The 24,150-nt window shown below is 45.0% G+C and overlaps 12 protein-coding genes across 14 annotated transcripts; 6 read left to right on the plus strand and 6 right to left on the minus strand.

Annotated features, from left to right (window-relative positions):
• Positions 1-79: 79 nt before the first annotated feature.
• On the plus strand, positions 80-896 carry BCIN_15g04580 (hypothetical protein). The gene has a single exon (XM_001548439.2). It carries the CDS (start codon positions 298-300, stop codon positions 736-738), a length of 441 nt encoding a protein of 146 aa, XP_001548489.1. The 5' UTR covers positions 80-297; the 3' UTR covers positions 739-896.
• Positions 825-1,763, minus strand: BCIN_15g04590 (hypothetical protein). Its single transcript, XM_024697643.1, has 2 exons — positions 1,221-1,763; positions 825-1,157 (listed from the first exon to the last, which is right to left on the minus strand). Exons 1-2 carry the CDS (start codon positions 1,603-1,605, stop codon positions 919-921), a joined length of 624 nt encoding a protein of 207 aa, XP_024553459.1. The 5' UTR covers positions 1,606-1,763; the 3' UTR covers positions 825-918.
• Positions 1,764-1,880: 117 nt separating this feature from the next.
• Positions 1,881-3,897, plus strand: Bctaf7. The gene has a single exon (XM_001548437.2). The coding sequence runs from the start codon at positions 2,015-2,017 to the stop codon at positions 3,611-3,613; it is 1,599 nt and encodes a 532-aa protein (XP_001548487.1). The 5' UTR covers positions 1,881-2,014; the 3' UTR covers positions 3,614-3,897.
• Positions 3,898-3,900: 3 nt separating this feature from the next.
• On the minus strand, positions 3,901-5,269 carry BCIN_15g04610 (hypothetical protein). The gene is made up of 2 exons (XM_024697644.1): positions 4,546-5,269; positions 3,901-4,445 (listed from the first exon to the last, which is right to left on the minus strand). Exons 1-2 carry the CDS (start codon positions 4,958-4,960, stop codon positions 4,210-4,212), a joined length of 651 nt encoding a protein of 216 aa, XP_024553460.1. The 5' UTR covers positions 4,961-5,269; the 3' UTR covers positions 3,901-4,209.
• Positions 5,270-5,318: 49 nt separating this feature from the next.
• Positions 5,319-6,220, minus strand: BCIN_15g04620 (hypothetical protein). The gene is made up of 2 exons (XM_001548436.2): positions 5,812-6,220; positions 5,319-5,675 (listed from the first exon to the last, which is right to left on the minus strand). Exons 1-2 carry the CDS (start codon positions 6,038-6,040, stop codon positions 5,596-5,598), a joined length of 309 nt encoding a protein of 102 aa, XP_001548486.1. The 5' UTR covers positions 6,041-6,220; the 3' UTR covers positions 5,319-5,595.
• Positions 6,221-6,391: 171 nt separating this feature from the next.
• Bcnsr1 lies at positions 6,392-8,837 on the plus strand. Of its 2 annotated transcripts, XM_024697645.1 has the most exons (5): positions 6,392-6,640; positions 6,719-6,907; positions 7,004-7,174; positions 7,239-7,867; positions 7,918-8,837. In XM_024697645.1, exons 1-5 carry the CDS (start codon positions 6,590-6,592, stop codon positions 8,258-8,260), a joined length of 1,383 nt encoding a protein of 460 aa, XP_024553461.1. In that variant the 5' UTR covers positions 6,392-6,589; the 3' UTR covers positions 8,261-8,837. The 2 variants fall into 2 exon arrangements, with proteins under 2 accessions (XP_024553461.1, XP_024553462.1); XM_024697646.1 differs by having other exon boundaries at positions 6,719-7,174.
• A 729-nt stretch (positions 8,838-9,566) lies between these two features.
• Positions 9,567-13,527, plus strand: BCIN_15g04640 (hypothetical protein). The gene has a single exon (XM_024697647.1). It carries the CDS (start codon positions 10,207-10,209, stop codon positions 13,339-13,341), a length of 3,135 nt encoding a protein of 1,044 aa, XP_024553463.1. The 5' UTR covers positions 9,567-10,206; the 3' UTR covers positions 13,342-13,527.
• Positions 13,528-13,634: 107 nt separating this feature from the next.
• BCIN_15g04650 (hypothetical protein) lies at positions 13,635-14,926 on the plus strand. The gene has a single exon (XM_001548432.2). It carries the CDS (start codon positions 13,895-13,897, stop codon positions 14,636-14,638), a length of 744 nt encoding a protein of 247 aa, XP_001548482.1. The 5' UTR covers positions 13,635-13,894; the 3' UTR covers positions 14,639-14,926.
• Positions 14,927-15,156: 230 nt separating this feature from the next.
• BCIN_15g04660 (hypothetical protein) lies at positions 15,157-16,423 on the minus strand. Its single transcript, XM_024697648.1, has one exon. It carries the CDS (start codon positions 16,141-16,143, stop codon positions 15,754-15,756), a length of 390 nt encoding a protein of 129 aa, XP_024553464.1. The 5' UTR covers positions 16,144-16,423; the 3' UTR covers positions 15,157-15,753.
• Positions 16,424-16,839: 416 nt separating this feature from the next.
• Bcser8 lies at positions 16,840-19,210 on the plus strand. 2 transcript variants are annotated; one of them, XM_024697649.1, is made up of 4 exons: positions 16,840-16,928; positions 16,997-17,295; positions 17,366-18,939; positions 19,028-19,210. In XM_024697649.1, the coding sequence occupies exons 2-4, from the start codon at positions 17,079-17,081 to the stop codon at positions 19,082-19,084; spliced, it is 1,848 nt and encodes a 615-aa protein (XP_024553465.1). In that variant the 5' UTR covers positions 16,840-16,928; positions 16,997-17,078; the 3' UTR covers positions 19,085-19,210. The 2 variants fall into 2 exon arrangements, with proteins under 2 accessions (XP_024553465.1, XP_001548479.1); XM_001548429.2 differs by having other exon boundaries at positions 16,840-17,295.
• Positions 19,211-19,292: 82 nt separating this feature from the next.
• Positions 19,293-20,988, minus strand: BCIN_15g04680 (hypothetical protein). Its single transcript, XM_024697650.1, has one exon. The coding sequence runs from the start codon at positions 20,741-20,743 to the stop codon at positions 19,484-19,486; it is 1,260 nt and encodes a 419-aa protein (XP_024553466.1). The 5' UTR covers positions 20,744-20,988; the 3' UTR covers positions 19,293-19,483.
• Positions 20,989-21,002: 14 nt separating this feature from the next.
• Positions 21,003-23,906, minus strand: BCIN_15g04690 (hypothetical protein). Its single transcript, XM_024697651.1, has 3 exons — positions 22,861-23,906; positions 21,643-22,787; positions 21,003-21,580 (listed from the first exon to the last, which is right to left on the minus strand). Exons 1-3 carry the CDS (start codon positions 23,597-23,599, stop codon positions 21,257-21,259), a joined length of 2,208 nt encoding a protein of 735 aa, XP_024553467.1. The 5' UTR covers positions 23,600-23,906; the 3' UTR covers positions 21,003-21,256.
• Positions 23,907-24,150: the final 244 nt, after the last annotated feature.

Below are 24,150 nucleotides of genomic sequence, written 5' to 3' on the forward strand. Positions count from 1 at the left end.
TGGTCTGCTTGTCCCACCATATGGATAATATGGCGAACCTTATCAAATGCCACCAATTCATTTTTATCTACGTCATCTTGGTTACCAGAAATGCTGCTTGTGAGACTGGCTAGACCACCACCTGGTAGCTAAGGAATCATATTCAAGAGTAGGTAAATCTCAAGTTATTCATTTCTTCATCCATAACAACCATTTATACCACACACTCAATCGTCGGTACGCGAAAATACATTGCATACTCTTCTCGTATCAAGACTAAGCTTCAATCCTCTCTATTTACCCAGTTCGCCGTTCACCATGTCTGCATCTCAAAACCAATCCTCACTCAACTCCACCCCCGCCGGTACAACTTTTGGCCCCAACTCCGGCGCGCCATCGTCCACAGCCACTCCTGGTATGTCAGTAGGATCGGCTACAGCCATGGGCCATGGCGATCATCCAAAAGATAATGCGGACGACAGCAATGCCAAATTGTCGAGTTCCAAGGTCGGGCCTCAACAAGAGGATTTGGATGGAGAGCAAATGAGAGCACCAGGAGAAGGAGATGTCATGGCTGCTCAATTCGACAAGAAGGATGCTGGATGGGGAGAGGAGGGTAGTTATACAAGTGATTTGGATAGACAAAAGGCAGAGCAGAAGGAGGCTAGAGAGAAGATCAAGAGTCAACGAGAGCAAGGCATCGATGTAGATGGAGGTGCAGGTGGAAGAATCCAAAACGAAGGGTTGGGGTCCGTTTGAAGCGAAAGGAAGACTTGAATTCAAACCTTTGTAATATTTGGGTGGTTGTCACTGCTTTATCGTCGGCCTTTCTGCAAAATATGATTTGCCACGATCCCACCTTGCCATGTATTATATCTGCCAAATAACCCAAACTCCGTCGCCATGCCCGAAAATCAAAGCGACCATTCCCTTATGGTATTAAAACTCCATATTTTCCATAACTTGATCCCCAACAGAACTTAGAGCTGAAGATGCCTCTCTAGTGGAAGGTGTTTCCTCAATCTGCTTTGGTATTGGTTTCATCCGATCTGCCCACTCTTTCACACTTGTAATCTCTCCTCCCTCGACTTTCACTATTCGAGGTTCGGCAGGCCTTCCTAATAATGTCCCATGATATCGTGAATCCTCATCGGTTGTGTTATGCTTCTTCTTGAGAGCTATCTTCTTTTAGTTCCTATTCACAACCACATGAAATCAATAAAGAAAGAGGTAAAGCATACCAGTAAGATAATCTTCCCCTCCATCTGCCAACGCAATCCTCCTAATCTCTTTATTTCCCTCCCCCATTGCCCAGGCTAAAAACCCTTCCACGCCTCTCATGTCTTCTTCGCCATAGAATTCCTGTTCCTCTATTGCCTTCTCTGGCATAAGAGCTCCACAATCTTGCATGGCCATTCGTACGTCTGAAATCGTGATGTCGAGATCCGCATGGTTTAGATCGGCATGCGCTGCCGTTGATTGTGCAAGTATGTACATATAACGAGCAGCTAAATCGGTTATGGTATCAAGAACTGAGGATCGCGTTGAGTGATAACCTGCTGCGCGGAGGATGTGTAGAACGCATGGTCGAAGGAGGGCATGATGAAGAGCTTGAGGTGTTGCCATCTTAAGTTTTTCGATTTTATTGACGGAAAAGTCGGGATCAAGGTGCGGAGAGACTAGATATTATCATGATTGCATGTCGCAAAAATTATATAGTTGGTTAAATAGGAAGTCTCTTGTATTCCACCGTAAAGCGCAAAAGGTGAATGCGAATTCCCATCCGTCGCATAAGTGAAATGGAAAACGCGGTTGCGCGATTGTGCGGTCGGGTCTCCGTACAATTCTCGAACCAGAGCTCCTTCCATTCCAATTGATCAGTTCAACATCTCAAATTCTTAGATTCTACAGAGCTACGACAGACAACGAACAAATTCTTGTTTTGCGATTTTTATAAAATTCTGCTCCCGCCAATCTTGCGACAAGAATAACTTATCTTCAAAAGAGTGCACAACCACGAGGATAGACCGCCAACATGAGCGGCCCATTTAAGCTAAAGTTGAGTCTCAAGACAAATGGAGGAACGAATGCATCACCGGGACCTTCCACACCTACCACACCATCAGCTCTCACGCCTGGCGGATCCAAACCGAAGATAAAACTGAGCAGTAAACCTGCAGGTTCACCCCCTTTTCCACCTGCGCCTAGCTCATCGCAACCAAAATCTACAAAAGCAGGTCGAGCACCTAAACCCACACAGAAGCTCGTAGACTCGCGCAAGAGAGTTAAGAAAGAAGATGACAGTGGCGATGAAACTATCTCTGTTATACCAAGGAAGCCGAACCTTCACGATGAACCTGCGAAGAAGAAAGTCAAGATTAGTATCAAGCCAAAAGCACCTGCCATGGCTGGTGTCAATGGACTTCCAAAGACACCGGTTATGATGAAGGCTAAAATTAAGGGCAAACCACCGAAAAGACCTCTTGGAGAAGGTTATGACTCTGAAGCCAGTGATACGGAGAAAGATCCCTCCATCGAAGAAGCATTTATCTTTCGAATGATTCCCGGCGACGATTGTGACTACCTACGAACATGCATCACCGAGAAAAAAATGGGTATCAATCCAAAAGTCGGAGGCGCAGATGTGCAAATGAAATTTTTTCATGCCGAAGGTAGACGAGCTGCTGTTATTATCCGTGGAAATGTCTATGCCGCTACTCTTGTCGACTTGCCATGTATTGTTGAAGGAATGAAGAGTTGGGATAAAAGAGGGTGGTATAAAAGTGCGGATATTTGTCAAATGCTTTGGATTTATCAAAGGGTTGAGAATGAAGAAGAGGCCAAAAATGCCCCATTGCCAGGAATCATTGATCCACAAACTTTTCAATATCCACATGGTCTTACTGCTCCAATGCATTTAGCACGAAAACGGCGTTTTAGAAAACGTATCAGTAGAACTGCAATCGAGGCTGTAGAGGAAGCGGTTGAGAAACTTCTTGAAGATGATCGAAAAGCTGTATCCTCAGAATACAAAGTTATTTCGCCAGAAAGAGAACAAAGTAGCCAAGTATTCAGTCCGGGAAGTTATGGCGATGAAGGAGAAGACCAGTATTCGGAAGATGAAGATGCTGAAGGAGAAGCTGACGATGGTGGTTACTTCTCTCAGATCAACAACGCCGATGGTGTCGCGTCTGGGGATGAAATGGGCGGGGATCTCGAAGCTGATCTCGCAGCAGAGATGGAAGCCGAATTGGAAGCAGGAGCAGGCTTTGAAGATATTGCTGCTACTCCTATGTCTATGTCAGGTGTCGCAGCCACTCCTATGCTACTAGGCGATACTCCAGCTCCCAATGAAGAAGATGACAGTGGTGATGAATCGATTGAAGATGGGGAGAGTGGAGATGAAGGAAGTGAAGCGGATGATGTTGATGACGATGAAAAAGCACGCTTGGCCCAGCTCCAAGAAGCCAAAGAAGATATCGTGGATTTGGAGAAACAGATTGAAGGTCTACAAGCACAGTTGGCAGCTCAGAATAATCCAATTCTGCGCAGGAGAATCGAAGATAAATCAAGAAAACTTAAGGCTGAGTTGGAGATCAAGAAATCTTCGATTGGAGAGGCAGAGGATGATTAGACACATTTTAAAAATCACTTGAGTATTTGGGCTTTATGTACATTTAGGCGTTTTCACAATAGGTGGGATGGGACCTAAACAATATTCGGCGCTGGCTGGTTGTCTCTGCTTGGGTTGGACAATCGGCGTTGGGTCGTTTTGGAATGGATGGACAGCTCAAAGGCTCTGTCTTAATTCGGAGTTTGAGCCGGGTAGCATGGCATGGTGCCATGCTACAATGCTGCATTTAAGGTTAGGGAAAATGATGAGCTACTATCAAATAGGTAGCGTCATGTTGGACGACAGAATGATAGATGCCTTATAATACAGATTCTTGTCTATAGTATCCTTACACAGATGTGATATAATTTTACATCTTTCCTCGTACCCTAGTGCCCAATCTTCATGGCTCTAGCTGTGTCAATTGCATGTGTCTTCTTGACTTGAGCATCTCCTTTCTGCTTTATACTTTCCACATGCCACACCATATGAAGACTCCTTATTGAGCAGCGCTTCAACATCAAAACTCTCAAAGCCCTCAAATAATCCCCCACGAATTGAGCCCAATCCGCACCAAAGAAGCACATCGACTTTCCAACCTATCCACAACCTTGAATTTACATTCCCTTCAAGTAATTACCCTCCTTAATCTTCGCGCGGCGCTCCTTCCTCATCGCCTTTACCAAATCTCCTCGTTGTTCTAATGCGGCTTCGCCTTCACTGGACAAATCGACGGATTGTTGCTGCAGAGGAACCTTTACTTCGAGCAGAGAGGTGTCGCCTGAGAGAAGCGCGCGTTCTTCTGCCTTTCTGCGGGCTTTCGCAGCAGCACGACGGAGTTTCTTAGATTTTGCTAGCGAGGGTGTTAGCCAATTCGAGGAGAATTGGAAAGTAGGAGAAGGAAGGGTAGAGGGATAGGATGGATGGATAGAGGATCGGTTAGAAAAACATACAGAATTCATCGCCTCCTGCTGTGGCACCCCCATCAGCAGCTTTCTTCTCATCTAGACAGTGCCATAACCATTCTGGATATTCTTCTTCTTTTAGAGCGACGGGGTCGTCTCTCCCTTTGAGGAAGTTGAGTCCTTGTAGTATGGTCCCTGCGGGAATACTGGATGTGGGTAAGGGGGTTGATTTTTTGGTATGGGAAGGATGCGAGGAGATTCCTTGGGCGGCGGGGGAGGGGGAGAGGGGGGTTGAGAAGGGTTGGGCTGCGCCGGTGGAGGTTGCGGTTGGGGGGCCGGCGGTGCGAGGAGAGGAGGGGGTGGATGTTGGGGGCGTGGAGGAGAGGAGCGCTGTGTGTGAGAAGAGACGGATTGGTTGGGTCAGAGGGATGGACCGACGGGTGAGACAGCGTGAACAAATCATTTTGAGGGAGGATTGGCGGCGTGGAGGAGATATGCTGGGTTAATTTCTTGTGCCGGTTGTATATGGAGATTTATTTTTTTGAGATAGCTACGGGTACCTGGATAGACCGGGTGTGCTGCTGATATCAAATTCTTTGGTGGGGTGTTCGGTGCTGGGTGGATATGTAATGGAATTGGATTATCTATTCTGCTGTTTCCATGATTAGGATGGAGAATCACATGGGGAATTGGTTATGTTTATAATTGGATATTCTCTTAGCTGTTACTGAGATGATTTGTGAGGTAGGTAAGACGAGATATGGTATTTTCCAAAGCCCATACTGTGTCAAAGTTCACATTGACTATGTCATTCTCATAGGTGCATCGGAATCACAAGTTTGGGGAAATAGATTGGTTGTACAATGTTTCATATTTACAGTCCCATTAGTAGACCTTTCCTAGGCCTCTATATTGGGGCAAATTCTCTGAAGCTTCCTGGATTTTGGTATATCTTCAGTGTTTGGTTCCAGATATCCTGCCTGCCTTAAACCGCACTGAGCTCATTCAAGCATAACACTCATCCAGCATGATACCGCTCTCGCCCTCTTCTCGCCACTTATCCCCTCCTTGCCCAATAAAACTCTCATGATATTTCTATCAAGCCTTGTTGAAATGGTTTTGTTGCTCGAACAGGTAACCTTTAATCTTGGACTCCTTTAATAACTCGAAATAGCGATCTGAGAGAAAGGATTAGCCCCAAGACCTATGGAAAGTTCCTCGTGGGAATCCAGATGTTTTTGTCAAGTTGGAAGAACCATTTGCCCTTCAAAAGAGCTCTGTAGGTTTCTCCAGTATCATGATATCAATCCTCACCTCTTAATGCACCACATTTCTCCAAATGATTAACCCCCTCCTTGTAATAGCATTTTCCCAATTCCTCTCTGACTAGACGCGCCATCATGCTCTTAACCCACTGTTCTCTAATAATCGCATCTTGTGCTTGCTTCAATCGTGCCGTATCATCATAATCGACACCATCGAAAGTTGGAGGAACAGAAGGTTTCTTCGCGAGGAATGCGGCAGATTCGGGAGTTGGTGCCATTGTGCAGAAATTGAATTATGGGTATGAGGAGGTTTAGAGGATCAATGGGTATATGGCCGATCGAGTAGTGTGGATCCAATAGTAGAGTTGAGGTGGTCGACGTCTTTCACACATGCGTTTGTAATGAAGCTATTTTGATTGTTTGAGCTCAACAACGAAAGTCACGATTTATTATGGGTCGGGTGAATTTTAGTGAATGAGCAAGACTAGCCGAACTTGCTTCAACTCCTTCACTGCTCGAAATGCTTAGCTAATCACTCGAGATGATAGACCCACTCCCTCGAGACCCTGAATCCACTCTCCAGATAAAAAAAACCTTTTATCACTCTAGCGCAATTGAAAAAAATTCTCGATAAGAGCTTTTCTTCAAACCTACTTAAACTTTTTACTCTCCCAAGTTTTGATTTTTCTTTCTTCAATCATACATCCTTTTCAACTCAATACTTGTATCGATTCATCAGATTTTTGATCAAAAGATATCCATTTCTTCATACTCTTCTTCAAAAATACTCAATTACTTTCTCTTCCTCAAGAAGTAAATCATTCATAATGGCTAAGACAAAGGATACCAAGGTTGCTAAGGCTTCCAAGAAGACTGAGGTCAGTCCACCACTCTCCACTGTCAAGAATGCGGCAGTTGTCAAGCCATCTCAATCAACAAAAGCTAAATCTAAACAGACCGCAAAGGCTACTGCCACCAAGGCCGCCAAGCCAGCTCCAAAGCCAGCCAAGAAGGCTGCCACTCCATCCTCCGACAGCGAATCTGGTTCCGACTCGGATTCTTCTGAATCTGAGGAGGAGAAGCCAGCGCCAAAGGCCACCAAGGCTAAGGCTAACGGAAAGGCTGCCAAGGTCGAGAAGAAAGAGGTAGAATCATCCTCCTCTGACTCCTCATCTTCGTCTGAAGCCGAAGATGATTCCTCATCATCTGAATCCGAAACTGACTCTGAACCCGCCGCAAAGACTGCCAAGAAGGCTGCTGCTTCTGAAAGCGAAGATAGTGACGACTCAAGCGACTCCGAATCCGAGGAGGAGGCTAAGCCAGTTGTTGCTGCTGCCAAGAAGGTTCAAAAGGTTGTCGATGCCGGTAAGGCAAAGGTCAACGGTGCTGCTAAGGCCGTCGCCAAGGCTACTGTAAGTAACATCAATCTTCCCAACAGTCCCATCATGACTTGAACTTCAACTAACATAACTATAGGAGGACTCTGACGACTCCGACAGCTCTGATTCCTCCGAGGAAGAAGAGAAGAAGGCATCTGGATCTGACTCTGACTCTTCCGATTCTGACAGCGAGTCTGCCAGCGAGGCTGAGGCCGAGGCACCATCCAAGAAGCGTAAGGCTGAGGATGAGCCAGAGGCTTCCACCAAGAAGTCCAAGACTGAGGAGACTGCTGAGGATAACGGAAGCAAGAACTTGTTCGTTGGAAACTTGAGCTGGAACATTGATGACGAGTGGCTCTACCGCGAGTTTGAGGAGTTTGGTGAGATCAGTGGTGCTCGTGTCATCAGTGACAAGGCTACTGGACGCTCCAAGGGTTTCGGATACGTTGAGTTCGTCAAGTCAAGTGATGCTGCTGCCGCTCTTGCTGCCAAGAAGGGTGCTCTCATTGATGGTCGTGAGGCCAACGTTGACTTCTCCACTCCCCGTGATACCACCGCACCAAGAGAGCGTGCTAACAACCGCGCTGCTCAATTCGGTGATGCCAAGAACCCACCTTCCGACACCCTCTTCCTCGGTAACCTTTCCTTCGATGCCGATGAGAACGTTGTTGGTGAAGCTTTCGGTGAGCACGGAACTGTTGTCAACGTCAGACTTCCAACTGACCAGTAAGTTAACCTTCATTCCATACTCATTTACACATATTAACAATCACTAGGGAAACTGGTAACCCCAAGGGTTTCGGATACGTTACCTTCGGTTCCGTTGAGGATGCTACTGCCGCTTATGATGCTATGATGGGTGCTGATATTGCCGGCCGTCCAGTCAGACTTGACTATGCTACTCCCCGTCCAGAGCGCAGTGAGGGTGGTGGCTTCGGTGGCCGTGGTGGTGGACGTGGTGGCGGTGGACGTGGTGGCGGACGTGGTGGTGGACGTGGTGGCTTCGGTGACCGTGGAGGACGTGGTGGTGCTCGTGGTGGTGCCCGTGGAGGTCGTGGAGGCAGCACTAACCGTGGTGGCTTCGGTGACTTCAAGGGAAAGAAGATGTCTTTCGAATAAGTTGATGATATTAAATGAGGGTTACCATTGTCTGTCCGTACTTTGTCACACTTTGAGTATTCTTCTTGAAGATGCTTTCGTGCTGACATGTGGGTCGTTGGCTTTGTGGGTTGTGGGCTCTTGACTCTACTCCTTATGGAGAATGTGGCTATTGAGACATATCTTCTTCTTTCTTTGGATTCTTTCATTGGAAGAGAAGTTTACAACTTGTGGGCTTGATTTACGTGGTCGTCGGCTTGTGGCTGTCCCTTGTAGGCTTTTTGATCTGTTCGTTGGGGCGTTTAGGTAAAAACATTGTGGTCTATGGCGGCTTTGAACATACTAAGAAGTTGGGTATGATCCTTTCTTGTATCTTCGGATACATAGAGAGGGGACTGGACTTCATGTGGCTTTCCGAGGGCATAATGTAAAAATCTTTCTTTGGTTGGGTGGAATGGTTATGACAAATATTACCCGGTTCTTTGCGAAATGTCTCGCTAGACCAACTGTATTATATGGTGAGTATCTTGCAACTGGTATCCCCCCTTGCTGTTGCTGTCTTATTTTAAAACTCAAATACAATAATACCTTATGATAACTTTTCTTCCTCTTTAAATGTGAAATGTGAACTGTGAATCTATCAACTACTTTTGTAAGCTGTGGGATGTGCTTAATGATCCACACAATTCCGTTGAAGTATGTCTACTGGGTATCTATGGTTGGTTTATGATAGTATCAAAGACCAAGTAGACCAAAAGTTGAAATCTGAAGTGTCATCGAACTGTCAAAGAGTTTATTTTTTGTCTCTTTCAGCTCATTCAGCTTATTCATAGTTCTCTTAATTTTCTAGATCTACTCCCTTCTCCTCTCTCATTCCCCTCCCTCTTCGAGCCTCTCCCTTCCTTACTTCTCTCTCCTTTCTCTTTATATTCACTTTCTTGTTTCTTTCTTTGCAAGTTAAGTTTCAATCATGGTATTCAGGACTTCTGTTATTCCTCAGCTCACTTGGTATTTGAATTTGAAGTTGGTAAGAGATTCAGGAGGTTCAGGAATGTTTTGTCTTGTTGAGTGATGTTAGGGGAAGAGAAGAAGAGAAAGTGAAATACTTCTTTTGGAGGATTTTGGAGGATTTTGGAGGAAAGGGGTGCTGTTGTTGGGATGATGGTAGGTGTTGCAGGTGGTGTGTATATTTTTGGGGGGTTTGGTGTTAAATATCAACTTTTCCACTTGAGGTATTCTGTACTTATAAGAACAAACGCAAATACGAAGACAGATTGTCATTATTGATACCTGGCATTGTAAAGGTAGTGAGATTTATTGCGCATTTGGTAGATGCATTTGATTGATAGATGGATGATGCGTCTACTTGATCGTTGGTGGCATTATCGATTGGTTTGGTTGTAGAACGCACCTTCTTGTTTTGTTCCAATATAATCGGTTCTTTTTGAGATTATTGAAATAGGGAACATCCTGTCCATCCAGATATCAACATGTGTATCTCAACAAACAACGACAAATGATACCGTGGTTGAGAACTTAGCCTGGATGTACTGCGTCTTCACAGCCTTGCTCTACATCTGCTTATATTAACAGAGCAACAGATTTCTTTCTTGATAACAACACATGATAACGCAATTGGGAATTCAGCCTGAATGCCGTATATCTTCACAGCCTCACTGTACATCTGCTTATATTGACAGGGTGACAGCCCTCCCCTTCCCGAATGAGCTCATTCGATAACAGTGTATGATGCTTCCTGCGAGTGGTCGGATTCTTCAATGTTGTACCAATAAGGAACCTGGTTTTGTGTCTGCATACCCCACTACGATGGTAAGGTGTATGGTAAGGCGCATGTGTCGCAAGACTCAGCCATGATGAATGAGTATAATACTCGTATGGTAATTTGAGAATCTAAAACAGTTTCTCTTTTCAATCCTATTCAATTATAATACGCAGTGTTTCTGATAATGCCTGCAATGGAAATATGGAGCTGCTGTTGGTGCAGGGACTACTCTGGCATGTATAACAGTAGTGGAATGACGACACAGATTCTCAGCTGTCCCGCATGTACTCATGATCGATGCAACGACTGCCATGTTGAGTGGGTCAAACTGAGATCAAGCACTCCAAGCTCAAATCTCAGGTCTAGCAGGGCCGCAGGAACGAGAACACAAGGTGTAAACAGAGGAGTGGAAGATAATGGAAGCCATGCCCGGCAGTCAGATTCCGTCCCAGATTCCACGATCAATTCAACAAGCAATGCGGCATTGTTGCAAGACGCTCGGATATCTGATTTCAGCCCGTACTTGATTTCTCCAGACTCCGGTGAGCCTAAGCCTCAAGAGGGAGAAGTCGAACCCTTCGATACAGGTCAAGATAAGTTGAATATGGTTGGTACCACCGAGGCAAACGCTACAAGTTCGGAAACAAAAGAAAATGAAATGGAAGGGAGCTGTAACGTTGGTCTTAAACGAGATTTTTTGCAGCCACAAGTGTCCTCTGAACATGCACTTGGCCTCTTCATCAAAGACCCTGATTCATACTCTCGAGAAATTACCGTTCTTGAACATAGCATCCTCCAACTAGGACAAAATACCTTTGAGAAAATCAAAGAATATGACGAGACTAGGCGATACGTATTACCATTGCGAGAGTTGGATATTGGATCGGACTCCCCCACGCCCGTTACTCCAACTTCTGATCAACAACTTAGAATTGACGAATACGTCCAACTTCAGGTTTCCAGAAGCATGGAGACGTTATCTTCAATAATGATAGGAACGCAATTGCTACAAAATGAAGGATTTTGCAACAGCTCCACGTACAATATAATCGTGGCAGATCAAGATCGTCCAAAAGTTCTCAATGTTCGACCGATTAGTATGCCCAGCTTATCACTACTGTTCGAACTTCTCCATGAAGTACAAAGATCTAAGTCGCAACGAGACTTGGTTTTAGAGGATGTAGCAGAGATTTTATTGCACATTGTTGTGAGTCTTGGCTTGGGGATCCCTCAGACAACCTTATCTATGGAAGAGCACAATCTAGAACGACAGCAAGATATCTGCCATTTATTGAGCTCCATTCTGAGTGTTCTGCATGTCGCACTACTATCATTTATCAGGTCACATCTTGATATTTCCGGATACACGCCGAACGGGTCATTAAGTGATGGATTGCACATCGAGTGTCCTGGAGGTACAATATTCTTGGCGGCCCGGCAACTAAAGTGCCTAAATAGCCTCCTAAAGAAACCAGTTTGGGCCTTCAGCTTCATACCCACACATTCAAAGTTATTAAAAGTTGAATGCGATGGGTTTTATCTTTCTTCATCTATAGATCACCTTGCGGAGTTATGGGGTCCCCTGAGATTTAATCGTACCGAAGCATCAACTACCTTGTCGATTGAGACTCATGGCGGTAGACTCCTAAGCGCCAAACACCGCACATCTCAAGTTCAACCACTGGAATCAAAGGTGCTCTGCCATTGGTCTAGTTGGATGGAGACGAACTCACTCGAAAACACAACTCCCATTGATACAACCAAACTCCTCTTGATTGGCGTAAGAACTATACCACAAGCTCCTAGAAAGCATCCGAGCTCGCCTAGATTCCACACAATGGATGTGTGTAATTGTTCTGATAAATACATCTCTCAGCCTCGCCACCGCGAATTCGAGCTTGCTACCCGCCCTCCCAGTTGGAAAATGATAGAAAGAACCGCGCAGGCCTCTGGTGGCCAATACTTTAATATTACCTTGGGATTCACGTACAAGTTTGATGCAGGCTGGACTCTGAAAGACGTGATACTCGAAGACTGGGTCGACGCTGGCAAAACGGATATATCACACGTGCCTAATCCGTATTTAATGGATTCTCTTGTAGTCTTGGATTTTAGTTGCTGTTCTGGTCATGCTCGAAGGATTAGCTTGTGGAAACTGCTCAAAGATCCTGCTATTGGAAGGTACCTCAATCAGAAATGCAACAATGCAGTTGATGAGTTTGGGAACATTACGACCTTGCTTGATGGGCTAGGTTCCGCTGATTCGTTAACCTCAATTTGGACAACGATACCGGTGACACAGAGGAAGCTTCTGATATCAAGCTTCAAGGCGATATTGAAGATACTGAAATTCACGGGGATTGGAGACGACAAAAAGTTACAAGTATGGGATATTACTTCTCATGATCGTATTGATGGCAGGAGACTTGATCCTCGGTGGGCATCTTTTGTCAAGGATGATAGCAACTCTGCTACGTTCGCCGTTATAACAAGCACTTGCACGAGATATAGTCAAAGCAATGATCACGCCCTGACAGGCACCGTTCTTCAAACCCAACTGTGCATCACGGCAGCACAGAGGATAAATAAGAATCTCGCGGCTTCCAAAGAAGATGTAAAAAAAGAAGAGACTCAGTCGAGCTCGTCGACTACGTTCTCATCCAGATGGAGCGTCAACGGGTCTCAACCGGTGGATGTTATATCTCGTCAGTCGGCAGACAGATATCAAACAATGAATACTGACTCCCGGCTATCACCTCCTGCGGTCCAATCTGATGTCGAAAATACATTGCTAGAGCGTATAAAAAATAACCAGAGAAGAAGACAGATAGCATCCGATGCGGCATCACAATCATCTCTTGCTGGAAACAGCACAGCCACATTAGCTTCCCAATATCCACGCAACAATCCATCTCCGTCCCGAAAGCGTCGAAAAATCGAACCCTGCAATATGCCACCGTCAGTAATAAAGCATCCTCCAATCCTCCTTATCCGCAATGGTTTAGGCCAAAAAGTGGGGAAATTATCCTTAGAACCAGCACTCCCTATTGATCTCACCTTGCTTACCGACAGAACCACTCTGCAAGCCAGATGGGAAGAAGCTTCCCGAATGAATCTAATCGAGAACATCAAGGAAAAAGAAGCACAACTGGACAAAAGTATTAGTAGCTGGGCACGGAAATCGAATGGATTTATCCCGAGCCTGATAGGGCGCATTGCTCCTTTGGAGGAAGATTTGAGTCCTCCTAATTTTGTTGAATATGTGCGGCCAGGAACTTTGACGGCATATCAGAAGCTGATTAATGTTTATATTCATTAGGTTTCGATAGAAAATATTCTCTGAGAGATTCAGACGATGGATAAAATTGAAGTATACATTTGTCGTTACAGTAACAATGCGTGGTATTTCTTACTCGGCCATCTTTAAATATGTATAAGATTATATGATTTAGTTTATAAACCTGACTGTCACTCTTGAATATGCATCATTGTCTCAAGAACTACACTGCGATTTGACGTCTCTGCTGGTTGTAATATCTTCGAAGTCGATGCAGGATGATTACCGGGTGCCGGATACCGGGAAAACATCGGTTATGCACCCCACAAAGTCCCGAAGTCTTGATGTCAGTTGTAGATTTAGTGCTGTTTAGTTGCCTAGTAGTCAGTCCTGAGGAATAGAGTACTCTCTTGTCTTTTTTCCCTTTCCTTTGCCTTCTTCTTTCCTTTCTGTTCTTCCCATCATCGGAATCTAAGCCAGCGTTACAACCCACCATCTCAATCTTCAATCCATTCGTCTGATTTATTTCTTCTTCGCCTCGCATCTCACTCCACTAGAAGGACGATTTGTGCGTAACAAGAGCATAGGAGCCATCATGTTTTCAAGAGCATCATTGAGAATAGCTCAAATCATAAGAGCAAGGAAAGAGGAAGACATGGTGGATGAAAACGTCAACGATGCCGAGAAGGAAACGCAATCCAATCGCAACATCAGAATAAATAAAAACGCACACCAGTCTCCAAATCAACGCGACAGATACGTCAATAGTCCAGAGAGACAACGTTGTCTCCTCACTTCACTAAGATATGATCCGAGAGAAGATGGCTCTCCACTCTACTCCTCCACTCAAACTTCACGTCCGAGTTCGGGCCTTCCTGATCAACATAAACCGGCCATTGAAAAGAAAGAAATCAAGAATCATAAACCCCCTCCTTACGATTTACCTGAGCATACGAGTTCGGCATCCCATTGTCAATACATCAGGGGCTTAATTGAGAGAAGAAAAGCCGAAGTCCAAACTTTGGAGCGACAATTAGAGGAAGAAATTAGAAAAGCAGCACCTTCATTCACGAACACGACTTCGCGCGTTGGAGATCCTTTATCTATGCATAGAAATTTGCAGAGAGAAGCGGTGCAGGGAGATACGGGGAAGGAAGGGACTCTCAGGACAGGTTTACCTGCGCAGATAAAAGGAACAATGCAAGATATAGAATACTATATTCAACTCTGCAATAAAACACGGGATATAATGATTAGGGACACGAAGCTGATGCAGGAATTCAAAAATAAGACAGACCTGGAAAAGCAAAAGGAACGCGGTAAATCAATTCTTCAATAGAATTTGAGTGTAGAAGGAGATATCTTGATCTACTGGTGTGGGAAGCGAATATAGACACCTGAAAAACGGGGTGCATGAGCAACATGTCTCTGATTTTTCCACCCACTCAATTCCAACTATCTTCTAGCAAGCAGCTTGTTCCGGAGCATTGTCAAAAAAGAACGAATTTCCAGTCCCTTTGCCAAGATTTTCTCCAAAAGACACTCAGCTGTCAAATCTCACACCTGTCTGAAAACGCATGGACAATGACGGGTTTGAACTTCACTAAACTATTGGAATATTGAGTCACCACCTCTTTGGACTTACTATTGAAAAATGTCTCGTTTCACTGTCAATACCGCCTTGGCAATAGTTCTCCTAAATGATTCTAGATCCTCTTGCATCATTTTTCATGATGATGTAGATGGTAGGGATTGCTCTCTAGAATATAGTTTCATGCTCTGAGAGTTGCATTATTTGCCACAATGGTGTAGATGGCACACGTTGCTCTTTTGTATGGAGCCAATGTAGCTTTAACCTCTAGGATTTTGACTGTATTATGCAAAGGGACCTGCAAGAAAGAAGCACGAGTATCAACGACAGACGAGCTGTGATTGCTGTTGTCCCGGAAGCCAGTGTAGTGGTGGGAGCGCAGTGGTATACTAGGAGGGATAAGGATGAGTATGGAGGCTTTATTTTTGCTGTCGGTATTGTGAACTTACTTGGAATCTTGGTAGGGTTGGAAATGTTAAAAAAGAATCAAAGAGCTTTGGAGACTGTCATATGTTCGGAAAGAACGACGTGCTGAGCATCAAAGTAGCAACTCTACCAACCTTCGCTACAGACCATTGTATATTGAATTAAAAGGATTCATAGAGAGTGATACGTCCACATGTGTTTGAATGCGACAGTTTTTCTTTGCGGGTTAAAAAGCAAAAGATGCAAGCTGAATGTCCACACTTGACAGTTGAATCAACGGCATGGTGATGATTTTGCAGCCCTCAATTCTCAATTCATTCAGGACAATCCATAAAAGATCTAAAGATCAATCGATTCGAAACAAACATATCGTTTGAATGTCTCGGATCAACTGAACAATCCAAATTCGGGGAGCGACTTAACACCTTATATCATACTCAATATCCCCAAACCAGCAGCATCCCAACAACCGCATGCACAGGAGCATAACCCCAATGATCACCCTGTCCCCCTCCAGCCCTCCAACAAACCCAACCATCCACGAACGCCACACCACTCCCAGCAAGCACGATCCACCCTAGTGTTTTGTAATTGCGATAATAGGAAGCGGCATACATGGCGAGACCCATGAAGATATCTCGTGCGCCGTAGATGGTCATGAGCGCTTCGACGAGGGCGGCGTCGGAAAGGGTTTGGGGGTGCGAAGGGGAAAGGGATTGGTAGAATGTGAGGGCGTGGAAGGGTCGGAGTACGGCGTTGAGGCCGAAGCTGATGAAGATGGTTCCGAAGATTGTGGGGAGGATGCGGAGGACGGGGGAGAGGGCCATGGTGGGTGCTTGGGGAGAGGTGGTGGTTTGGGAGGTGTGGAATTTCTGGATGATGTTTAGTTGGCTGTGATGTTAATTCTGATGATGTTTGAACAATGAAGCTTTGGAGCAATCGAGCTTTGGATCTGGCGTAAGCGCCAAGATGCCGCCTAGGATATTTTGAACATCGAGCCGTACTGTAGCCTAGTTGGCCTGTCGAGAGATATCCTCTGAGTTTCTCCGATATGAAGATATATTATTTTCAAGACGACGGTGACATTGTCGTTTGAACGCACTACTCAGGATTGATGATTGACTGATGGTGGATAGTCCCAAGCCGGGTCCAAGCAATTCCAGCATCCATGCAAAGCTTCTTTCGTTCTTATCTGCTGCAGCGGAGATGGCCCGACTTGATTAAACATCACCAACACCAGATTTGTATCTTGCCATTCCGAACATACTCGTATAAACATTGAGATCTCATCCACCAATCCTGGGTCGTGGAAATGCATGGAAATGTATATATGACAGATGGAAACTGAAGCTCGAGTTTACACCGCACCAGCGATTGTCGACCTTCCATATCAAGAGGGAAAAAGATGGAGTAATGCATCGCCACTTCATTTATCCATGGTACCTTACCTTCACACGATACTGCAAAAGGAAGGTTGATCGTTAACAAAATCTCGCTACACGAGCCGACATGCATGTCCAATTGATAAGGTGTGGTGGGACATGAAGACATGGGGTAAATGTTACTCGTGTTTCCTGTTCTGGATATGAGCTACTGCCCTTGAGCTACCTTGGTGAGTACAGAGCTAAAAGCTAGATTGAGTACAAGTGGAATACTTCGCTCAGGAATAAATATGTATAGCCCCTCATTCCCACTTCCGCTTCCTCTGCGACAGTGGTAGGATTTTCTCTTCGCCTGCATCTCCATCAATCAATCAGCAATCATGGTGGCTTCAATTGCTGCGTTCGCGGCATTTCTCGCAGTGGGTTTGGTCTCGAGCTCTCCTATCAAAGCTCGTACGCCATATGCTGTGAAGGAAACTCATTATCCGCCAGCTCAATGGCAAAGAGTGGGACCCGCTCGTTCAAACCATATGATTAATCTTCAAATTGGTTTGAAGCAAGGCCAATTCGATGAATTGGAACGCCATCTTTATGAAGGTATGAATACTGCTTTGGAAAATCGAGGGAGCAAGCAATTGAGATTGAAAATCAACTAACAAACTCACAGTCTCTGATCCTGATCACCACCGTTATGGTCAACATCTTAGTGCCGATGAAGTGAATGATCTCGTTAAGCCTTCGGATGAAACTCATAACCTCGTTCATGAATGGCTTCAAGACAACAACATTGAGCCAGCCTCTCTTGAGTACAGTCCAGCTAAAGACTGGATTAAAGTTACCATCTCCATTGAGGATATTGAAAGCCTTCTCGACACCGAATATTCAACATATCAGCATGAAGATGGAGAATACATAGTCCGCACTCCAGAATGGTCTTTGCCTCTTCATCTCCATGATCACATCGATACAATCCAGCCTACCAATTCTTTCTTCAGACCACGCGCTGTAGCAAAGACAATGAAGAAAATCAATGAAGCCGCAGAATATGAAGCGTTAGCACCATCAACCTACAAACCTCCTACTGTTGGACAAACTGCGGCAGACGTATGCAATGTCTCATCCGTAACTCCACTTTGCCTTCGAACTCTTTACGGTACCGTAGACTACAAGGTTCAAGCAGCTGGCAAGAACAAGATGGCTCTTACAAACTACCTCGGCGAATCTAACAATCGATCCGACACCAAACTTTTCCTTGAACAATATAGACCCGAAGCAGCATCAGCAGCATACAGTTTTGATGTTCAAGTCATTGCTGGGGGTAATAATGATCAAGGACAAGAAAACGCCACCGAACTCGCAGCTGGCAAGGATCTTGAGGGAAATTTGGATTCGGAAACTATGCTAGGAATTGGTTATCCAACACCATTGATTGCTTACACAACCGGAGGTTCCCCTCCTTTTACCCCGGATGAGCAAACACCTACTGATACCAACGAGCCTTACCTTACATGGTTGCAATATGTGCTCAGTCAAAAGAATCTTCCAGGAGTAGTAAGCAACTCATATCAAGATACTGAACAAACTGTTCCATATTCTTACGCCGTTTCCGTCTGCAAAGGCTTTGCCCAATTGGGAGCTAGAGGTGTTTCCGTTCTTTTCGGATCTGGAGACAACGGTGTCGGAGCAGATGGCACATGTATTTCGAATGTGGACAACAGCACTACTTTCCTCGCCATGTTTCCTTCTACTTGCCCTTACGTCACATCAGTTGGTGGAACAAAATTTATCAACCCAGAAGTCGTAGCTACAGATGCCCGAAATGGATATGTCTCCGGAGGTGGATTTTCTCGTTATTTCCCTCGTCCTTCTTGGCAAGATGCAGCTTTGAAACCATATCTCGCCTCTTTGCCTAAGAACATTACAAGCTTCTTCAACGCAACAGGTCGCGGCTTCCCGGATATCGCAGCCCAAGGATATGCTTACATCACTGTCTGGAACGGTACCACCGTCCATCTCGATGGAACTTCAGCTGCTACTCCTGCCGCTTCTGCAATTCTCGCTTTAATTAACGATGCTTTGATCGCAGCTGGAAAACCAACATTGGGATGGTTAAACCCTTGGTTATACAAAAAGGGATATAAAGCATTCACCGATGTGACGATCGGATCTGCAAGTGGATGCGGTACTGATGGATTCCCGGCAGCAACTGGCTGGGACGCGGCTACCGGTTTCGGTACTCCTGTAAGTTTATATTTTATCCAATTTGTTTTTTTGTTTTTTTGTCAATTTATTGCAAGAATCATGAAACTTTACTAACACAATCCCATAGTATTTCCCAAAAATCAAAGATCTCGTTTTGGGCTCGGGCGGTCATGGACATAACTGACGCCGACGTTTGTTGAATCCGTGGTATCGCGGTTTAAGTGGTGTCACTTGGATACTTATGTTCTATATTGGTATTTGATAGCATACATAGTATTTATGATAATGAAAATATTTACAAGCTCGCGCATGACTACCTGTAAGACTATACGTGTATATCGTTTCTATTTTAGATATATAGGGAATAGAAGACTCTACACGTCGAAAGGCAATGCGGGATATTTATCATTTAGCTTGGGGTTGGCGATATGTGAAGTTTGGAACGTGGGATGGAGATTGTCCGGTCCCTTCATAAATACAGAATTGGAGGTGGATAAGGGTAGATTCGATCAGCTGTTGATGATTTGACATTTTACTACTTTCTTCTTTCTGCCTCTTATAACAATCACCACCACACCCCCCCTCAAACCTTTTCCTCCCCCCTCCCCCCCTCCGTATTCCCCACAACAACATCCACCCACTCCCCCTCCCAGCCCACCAAGCCCCTCCAATCCCTCTCCCCCAACTCCTCAAACCTCCTCGTCCTGACCCTCTCCCCGCCACTCTCCACCCCCGGCATAAAAACCACGGAATTCCCCCTCCCCCACGGCCACCCCCACACTCCCCTCATAACCGGCGTGTCAACCTCCACCTTCACCTCTCCCTGAAACGAGCCCTCCCCATCCCTACAAACCACAACTCCCACATCCACTCGATCCGGAATCCCCTGTTTCGTGCGCTTATTTTCTCGTATATCCCAGTACGCGCTATCCCACGCCGACGAGCGCGCCCGCGACCAGATATTTCCAACGAGGGAATAGCGGTGGGAAAGCGAGAAAGAAGATTCGCGAGAGAGGGAAGTGCTGGGCCCGAGGCTTGCGGCACCGAGAGGGAGCTGCAGGGATATCTCACCGGTGATTTGCTGGGTTTGGTGGGTCGTGGTGGGTAGACCGTAGATTTTGCGGGGGGCGAGTTGGGCGATGGACGGGGTCCAGGGGGGGGTTGATGCAGATGCAGGTGTGGATGTGGATGAGGAGGAGGGGGATTCATACCGCGAGAAATCAATCTTCACATTTGCGTTTTTGAAGCGAAATCCGTGGTCGCCGGAGCGGAAAATAAACGAAAAGAGGATGAGCGTCGCGGGCTGCGAATGGAATGTTCCGTGGCACACGGTAGATACGGAACCGCGCACTCCGGCGTCGGAAAGCCAGCCGATGTCTTTGTGTGTGACGATTGTGGCGCGGGGAGAGGGCGAGGAGATCTCGTAGCGCAGGGAATAGGGTGTGTGGGATTTGGGTGAGGGGTTTGAGTTTTGTGGAAGGGATGTGGGGATCCTGAGGGGGATGTCGAGGTTGATGCTTTGTTCTTCTGTTGGGGCGGTTTCTTCTAGGAATGGTGAGGCATATGATAATGGAGAGGATTCTGGGAGATTGATGGGGATGATTGAGATTTCTTCTTCTTCTTCTTCTTCTTCTTGCTCGATTATTTCCTCTTCCAAGGGCCCGGAATATAATACTCCAGATGATTCTGGGTTGTTGACAGGGATGTCGATTGGAATAAGCAATACATCGTCTTCTTGCCCACCGATCTCCTCCTCTGGTGGCGCCGAGAAAGGCGCTTCGGGAGGTTGATAACTTCTCAAGAGATCTTGTGGAGAGAGATATGTTGCATGTGACTTATCCATATTTTTCAGCCGTGGAGAAGAGTGGGCGGGGTTGATTTATTCGGACGACTTGTCCTTGCAATAAAATCTTGAGGGATGGAATAGAAGAAAATAATCGAGTAGGATGAAGATATCAAGTGCTCAATAGATACAAAGTATGTATGTATATGAATCATATATGTATGTATTTGTTAGAAGAAGTCGATAAATAACTGACTGGATGGCTGAAAAAGGGTTGTAAGCAGACAATAGGAAAGATTGACGTCATGGGACATAACGCTAATGCATGAATTAATTAATACAATGGCTACTATGATTTTTGAAGCTATTCCCAAGTACAGAAATTTCTCATCGTACGCAAAAAGAACGACGACGCGTAATTGTTAGTTTCGATGCATTAATCGAGGTTCCTTCCTTCTATCTATATAGAACCTCATGAAAACAAGACTACAAAAAGAGCGGAAGAAATATAAATAGCAAGCCGATTTTGTACACACCTCAACTATTTAACAAAAGTTGAATCGAATTGAGCATCTAGACTTTCTTTACGGAGCATGCCCATTGTCCGTGTTCAAAGGTACCATAATTCCAATCATCCGGTCCTTCTTTGTCCCTTGCTTTGAGCACCGGTGTCGATGTTCCTAATGGTAATAAAACGGGTCTATAATGAGCTGTATAACCCCCCCCTTCATCTCTGTCTGCCCACATCACCTCAGGAGAATCCTCTTTCTCCTTCACAAATGCTACGATTCCGTGTGAAACTCGGAAGGAATAGAACCAATCATTGTGCCAGTTGTGATATTCCACAAAGCCATTTCCCATATGATATATTTTGAGACCGTAGAATCCGGCGGCAATCTAAGGGATAGTCAGTATCCGATCAAAGATGTAAAGATAAATGAAAATTTAAGATAGCTTACACTATTAACCATTTTGATTGTGTCCGGGTCTTCTGTTCGTTTTATCACGAACATCAGCCAGTCAATCGAACCACGGTATGCCCAACATGAGCTTATTAATGCGCATTGTACATGTGTCTCAAAACTCGCAGGGCTTTCTGGAGTCCATGTTTGGATTTCATCATAACAATCGAGATGGCTCTCTGAATCAATAATAGCCTTCATCTCAGCACCTGCGACATAATCAATTGGAGGAGGAGTTCGACGTAATGGTCCCATCCATGCATCCCACTCAGCATAAAAAAGTGCGTAAACTCGTTGACTAGAGTTCATCTCTCGATATGGCATGATAGCTAATGCCGTAGGTGTGTTTATTGGTAGAAAGCTTTTGATGGTATGTTTTGTATCGAGCATAATCCTTAACAACCCAACTGCTCGTGTAGTCTTAGGGTCTACCTTGATTCTTCCACCATTTCGATAATGTTCAATTTCACTATGCTCTACGATTTTCGCATGACCGCAGCATTTGCAGCCAACGCTCTCTAGCTTATGTGAGCCAAAAAAATAATCCAAGATTCTATGCAAAAACCTCTTCCCAGCCACTTCGCTATCATCTATCGTTTCAAGTTGTGCGGTATCTTCAGGACGAACGCCACAAAATTTGACCAAGCAAGCTTCTACCGCGATTTCTAGCAACGGCGCCGGCCAATAGTTTTCTTTGTCGAGAGCGATCCAGATCTGACGAGGACTTAATGTAGGTTGAGAATGACGTAGCTCTTTAATATCTTGAACAACCTTTTTAAGATTCAGCTTGTTCTTGATTGGCGCTCTAGACTCTATCGCTTCACCCGGTTCCAAGTCTAGGAGAGTCACATTTTTGGAACCATATTGTAGAAGTTCGTTTTCCTGCCACCACTGCTTTTTCTGATTCTTCAACTGGATAGTGTTCTCCAAAGGATATCCATTCGATACCAAACAAGCCTCCACAACTATTTCTTTCAATGGCATCAACTCATTTGGTTTTTTGTTCAACTCTCCCCAAATCCAACGAGAGCTTGAATGAGGTTGGTGGAACCATAGGTCGTGGATCCCTCTGAGAATCTCCAGATCTAAATCTTCGATTCTTCTTTTAAATTTAGGATTGGATTCGAGATATTGGTACCAGTCTGCAATCCCGGTCAGCAAGTCAAAATGTGTATCTTTAGACCCAGACTGTGTCTTCGGTGATCGATGGCTTACTTTTGACAAACATATTAAAATCAGGGTCCTTAACTATTCGATCTTGTGCTTGTGCGCATTTACGCACCAGGTTCTTATAAGCCTTGACTTGAATGGTTTCTTCCATAGGATAATTAAAACCCACTATCAGCCAAGCCTCTACAACGACTTCATCCACTGAATTCTGGCTTTCTGGATCCTCGTTCAGACGTCGCCAGATTTGACGAGAGTTTAGATTAGGTTGAACTAATCTTAGCTTGTGGATGCGTCGAAACAACGATTTATGGTGCAAATGGCCATATGACAGCTTAGGATCAAGAGCTTCAAGAATTTCTAAAACAGTGTTTTCGTAATCTGAAACCCACTCATCGATATCCGTCTTTGTGTCTCTAGAATCTAATTCTGTATCTTTAGCGCCGAGTTGTGTCTCTTCGGAGTCAGGCCGTGTATCTTTTGTAACCGGCAATATAGGTTTGGTGTTAGCATTCTTAGTTTGAAGACGCTCCATAAGCCTTTTATTATCGCTCTCTAAATACTCAAGATCGGCTTTTCTAGCTTTTCTTTTGATAGTCTCTTCCTCAGGATAATCGAAATGTGCCACCAGACAAGTTTCCACCATAATCTCTTCCAGTGGTTTCTGCCTATCTGAATTTTTGACTAGATGTTCCCAGATTTCATGGGAATTTAATGTAGGTTGTTTAGAGCGTAGTTGTTCGATTTCTTTTCGGAGACCTTCGGAAGTCTCTATGTTGATAGCCATGCTTCTGTTATGAGACGAATGTACAATCTATGAATGTAACTAGGCGAATCAATAGCGAAGGTTGCTAGTAGGCGTATTTTTGATGTGAATATAGTAAATGAGAAGAAACTTCTGAACATGAGCTGAAGGTATCTCAGAGTGTGAAGAAGATGAATGTAGATGAAGCTAGACATGCGGAGGTCTCAAAATGGTAGCCATAGTGATGTAACACGACTGCGTATCAGAGGAAAGAGCGATGAGACTTTCTCATTCTAGTACTTACTACCAAGCTAGAGTGGCCTGGGAAGAATCTAGGGCTGCAAAATCCGCTTGGATAGAACACATCTGTATGGCCTTATCTTGTACGCAGTATCTAGCCCATTTCAAAAGCTCCCGAGATATTACCCACGTATATATGAGATAGAGCAAGTCTTCGAACCCACTGGAATATTGACACTTGGTCGGATGAAAGAGTAGTGGGCGACTTCCTTACCGGGAGTGCGAATTTGCAAGAAAGGGAGGACCATTCGGCCAGGTCACAAGTGATCAGGATGGGCATCTGCCTCCAAGAA

The sequence above is a fragment of the Botrytis cinerea genome, chromosome 15 (genome assembly GCF_000143535.2).
Source record: "Botrytis cinerea B05.10 chromosome 15, complete sequence".
Taxonomy (NCBI): Eukaryota; Fungi; Ascomycota; class Leotiomycetes; order Helotiales; family Sclerotiniaceae; genus Botrytis; species Botrytis cinerea.

Bases quoted from the DNA above. Each gene is read 5' to 3' on its own strand.
- BCIN_15g04610 (XM_024697644.1), bottom strand. From the start codon at position 4,960: ATGATTTGTTCACGCTGTCTCACCCGTCGGTCCATCCCTCTGACCCAA. The intron at 4,446-4,545 runs GTATGTTTTTCT...CACCCTCGCTAG, and splicing joins AGCAGGAGGCGATGAATTCT to CAAAATCTAAGAAACTCCGT.
- BCIN_15g04690 (XM_024697651.1), bottom strand. From the start codon at position 23,599: ATGGCTATCAACATAGAGACTTCCGAAGGTCTCCGAAAAGAAATCGAA. The intron at 22,788-22,860 runs GTAAGCCATCGA...CCGGGATTGCAG, and splicing joins TTTTAATATGTTTGTCAAAA to ACTGGTACCAATATCTCGAA. The intron at 21,581-21,642 runs GTAAGCTATCTT...ACTATCCCTTAG, and splicing joins CAATCAAAATGGTTAATAGT to ATTGCCGCCGGATTCTACGG.
- BCIN_15g04680 (XM_024697650.1), bottom strand. From the start codon at position 20,743: ATGGATAAGTCACATGCAACATATCTCTCTCCACAAGATCTCTTGAGA.
- BCIN_15g04640 (XM_024697647.1), top strand. From the start codon at position 10,207: ATGCCTGCAATGGAAATATGGAGCTGCTGTTGGTGCAGGGACTACTCT.
- BCIN_15g04660 (XM_024697648.1), bottom strand. From the start codon at position 16,143: ATGGCCCTCTCCCCCGTCCTCCGCATCCTCCCCACAATCTTCGGAACC.
- Bcser8 (XM_001548429.2), top strand. From the start codon at position 17,079: ATGGTGGCTTCAATTGCTGCGTTCGCGGCATTTCTCGCAGTGGGTTTG. The intron at 17,296-17,365 runs GTATGAATACTG...ACAAACTCACAG, and splicing joins GGAACGCCATCTTTATGAAG to TCTCTGATCCTGATCACCAC. The intron at 18,940-19,027 runs GTAAGTTTATAT...ACAATCCCATAG, and splicing joins CTACCGGTTTCGGTACTCCT to TATTTCCCAAAAATCAAAGA.
- BCIN_15g04620 (XM_001548436.2), bottom strand. From the start codon at position 6,040: ATGGCACCAACTCCCGAATCTGCCGCATTCCTCGCGAAGAAACCTTCT. The intron at 5,676-5,811 runs GTGAGGATTGAT...CCTTTCTCTCAG, and splicing joins GAAATGTGGTGCATTAAGAG to ATCGCTATTTCGAGTTATTA.
- BCIN_15g04590 (XM_024697643.1), bottom strand. From the start codon at position 1,605: ATGGCAACACCTCAAGCTCTTCATCATGCCCTCCTTCGACCATGCGTT. The intron at 1,158-1,220 runs GTATGCTTTACC...AAAAGAAGATAG, and splicing joins AGGGGAAGATTATCTTACTG to CTCTCAAGAAGAAGCATAAC.
- Bctaf7 (XM_001548437.2), top strand. From the start codon at position 2,015: ATGAGCGGCCCATTTAAGCTAAAGTTGAGTCTCAAGACAAATGGAGGA.
- Bcnsr1 (XM_024697646.1), top strand. From the start codon at position 6,590: ATGGCTAAGACAAAGGATACCAAGGTTGCTAAGGCTTCCAAGAAGACT. The intron at 6,641-6,718 runs GTCAGTCCACCA...AAATCTAAACAG, and splicing joins AGGCTTCCAAGAAGACTGAG to ACCGCAAAGGCTACTGCCAC. The intron at 7,868-7,917 runs GTAAGTTAACCT...AACAATCACTAG, and splicing joins GTCAGACTTCCAACTGACCA to GGAAACTGGTAACCCCAAGG.
- BCIN_15g04650 (XM_001548432.2), top strand. From the start codon at position 13,895: ATGTTTTCAAGAGCATCATTGAGAATAGCTCAAATCATAAGAGCAAGG.
- BCIN_15g04580 (XM_001548439.2), top strand. From the start codon at position 298: ATGTCTGCATCTCAAAACCAATCCTCACTCAACTCCACCCCCGCCGGT.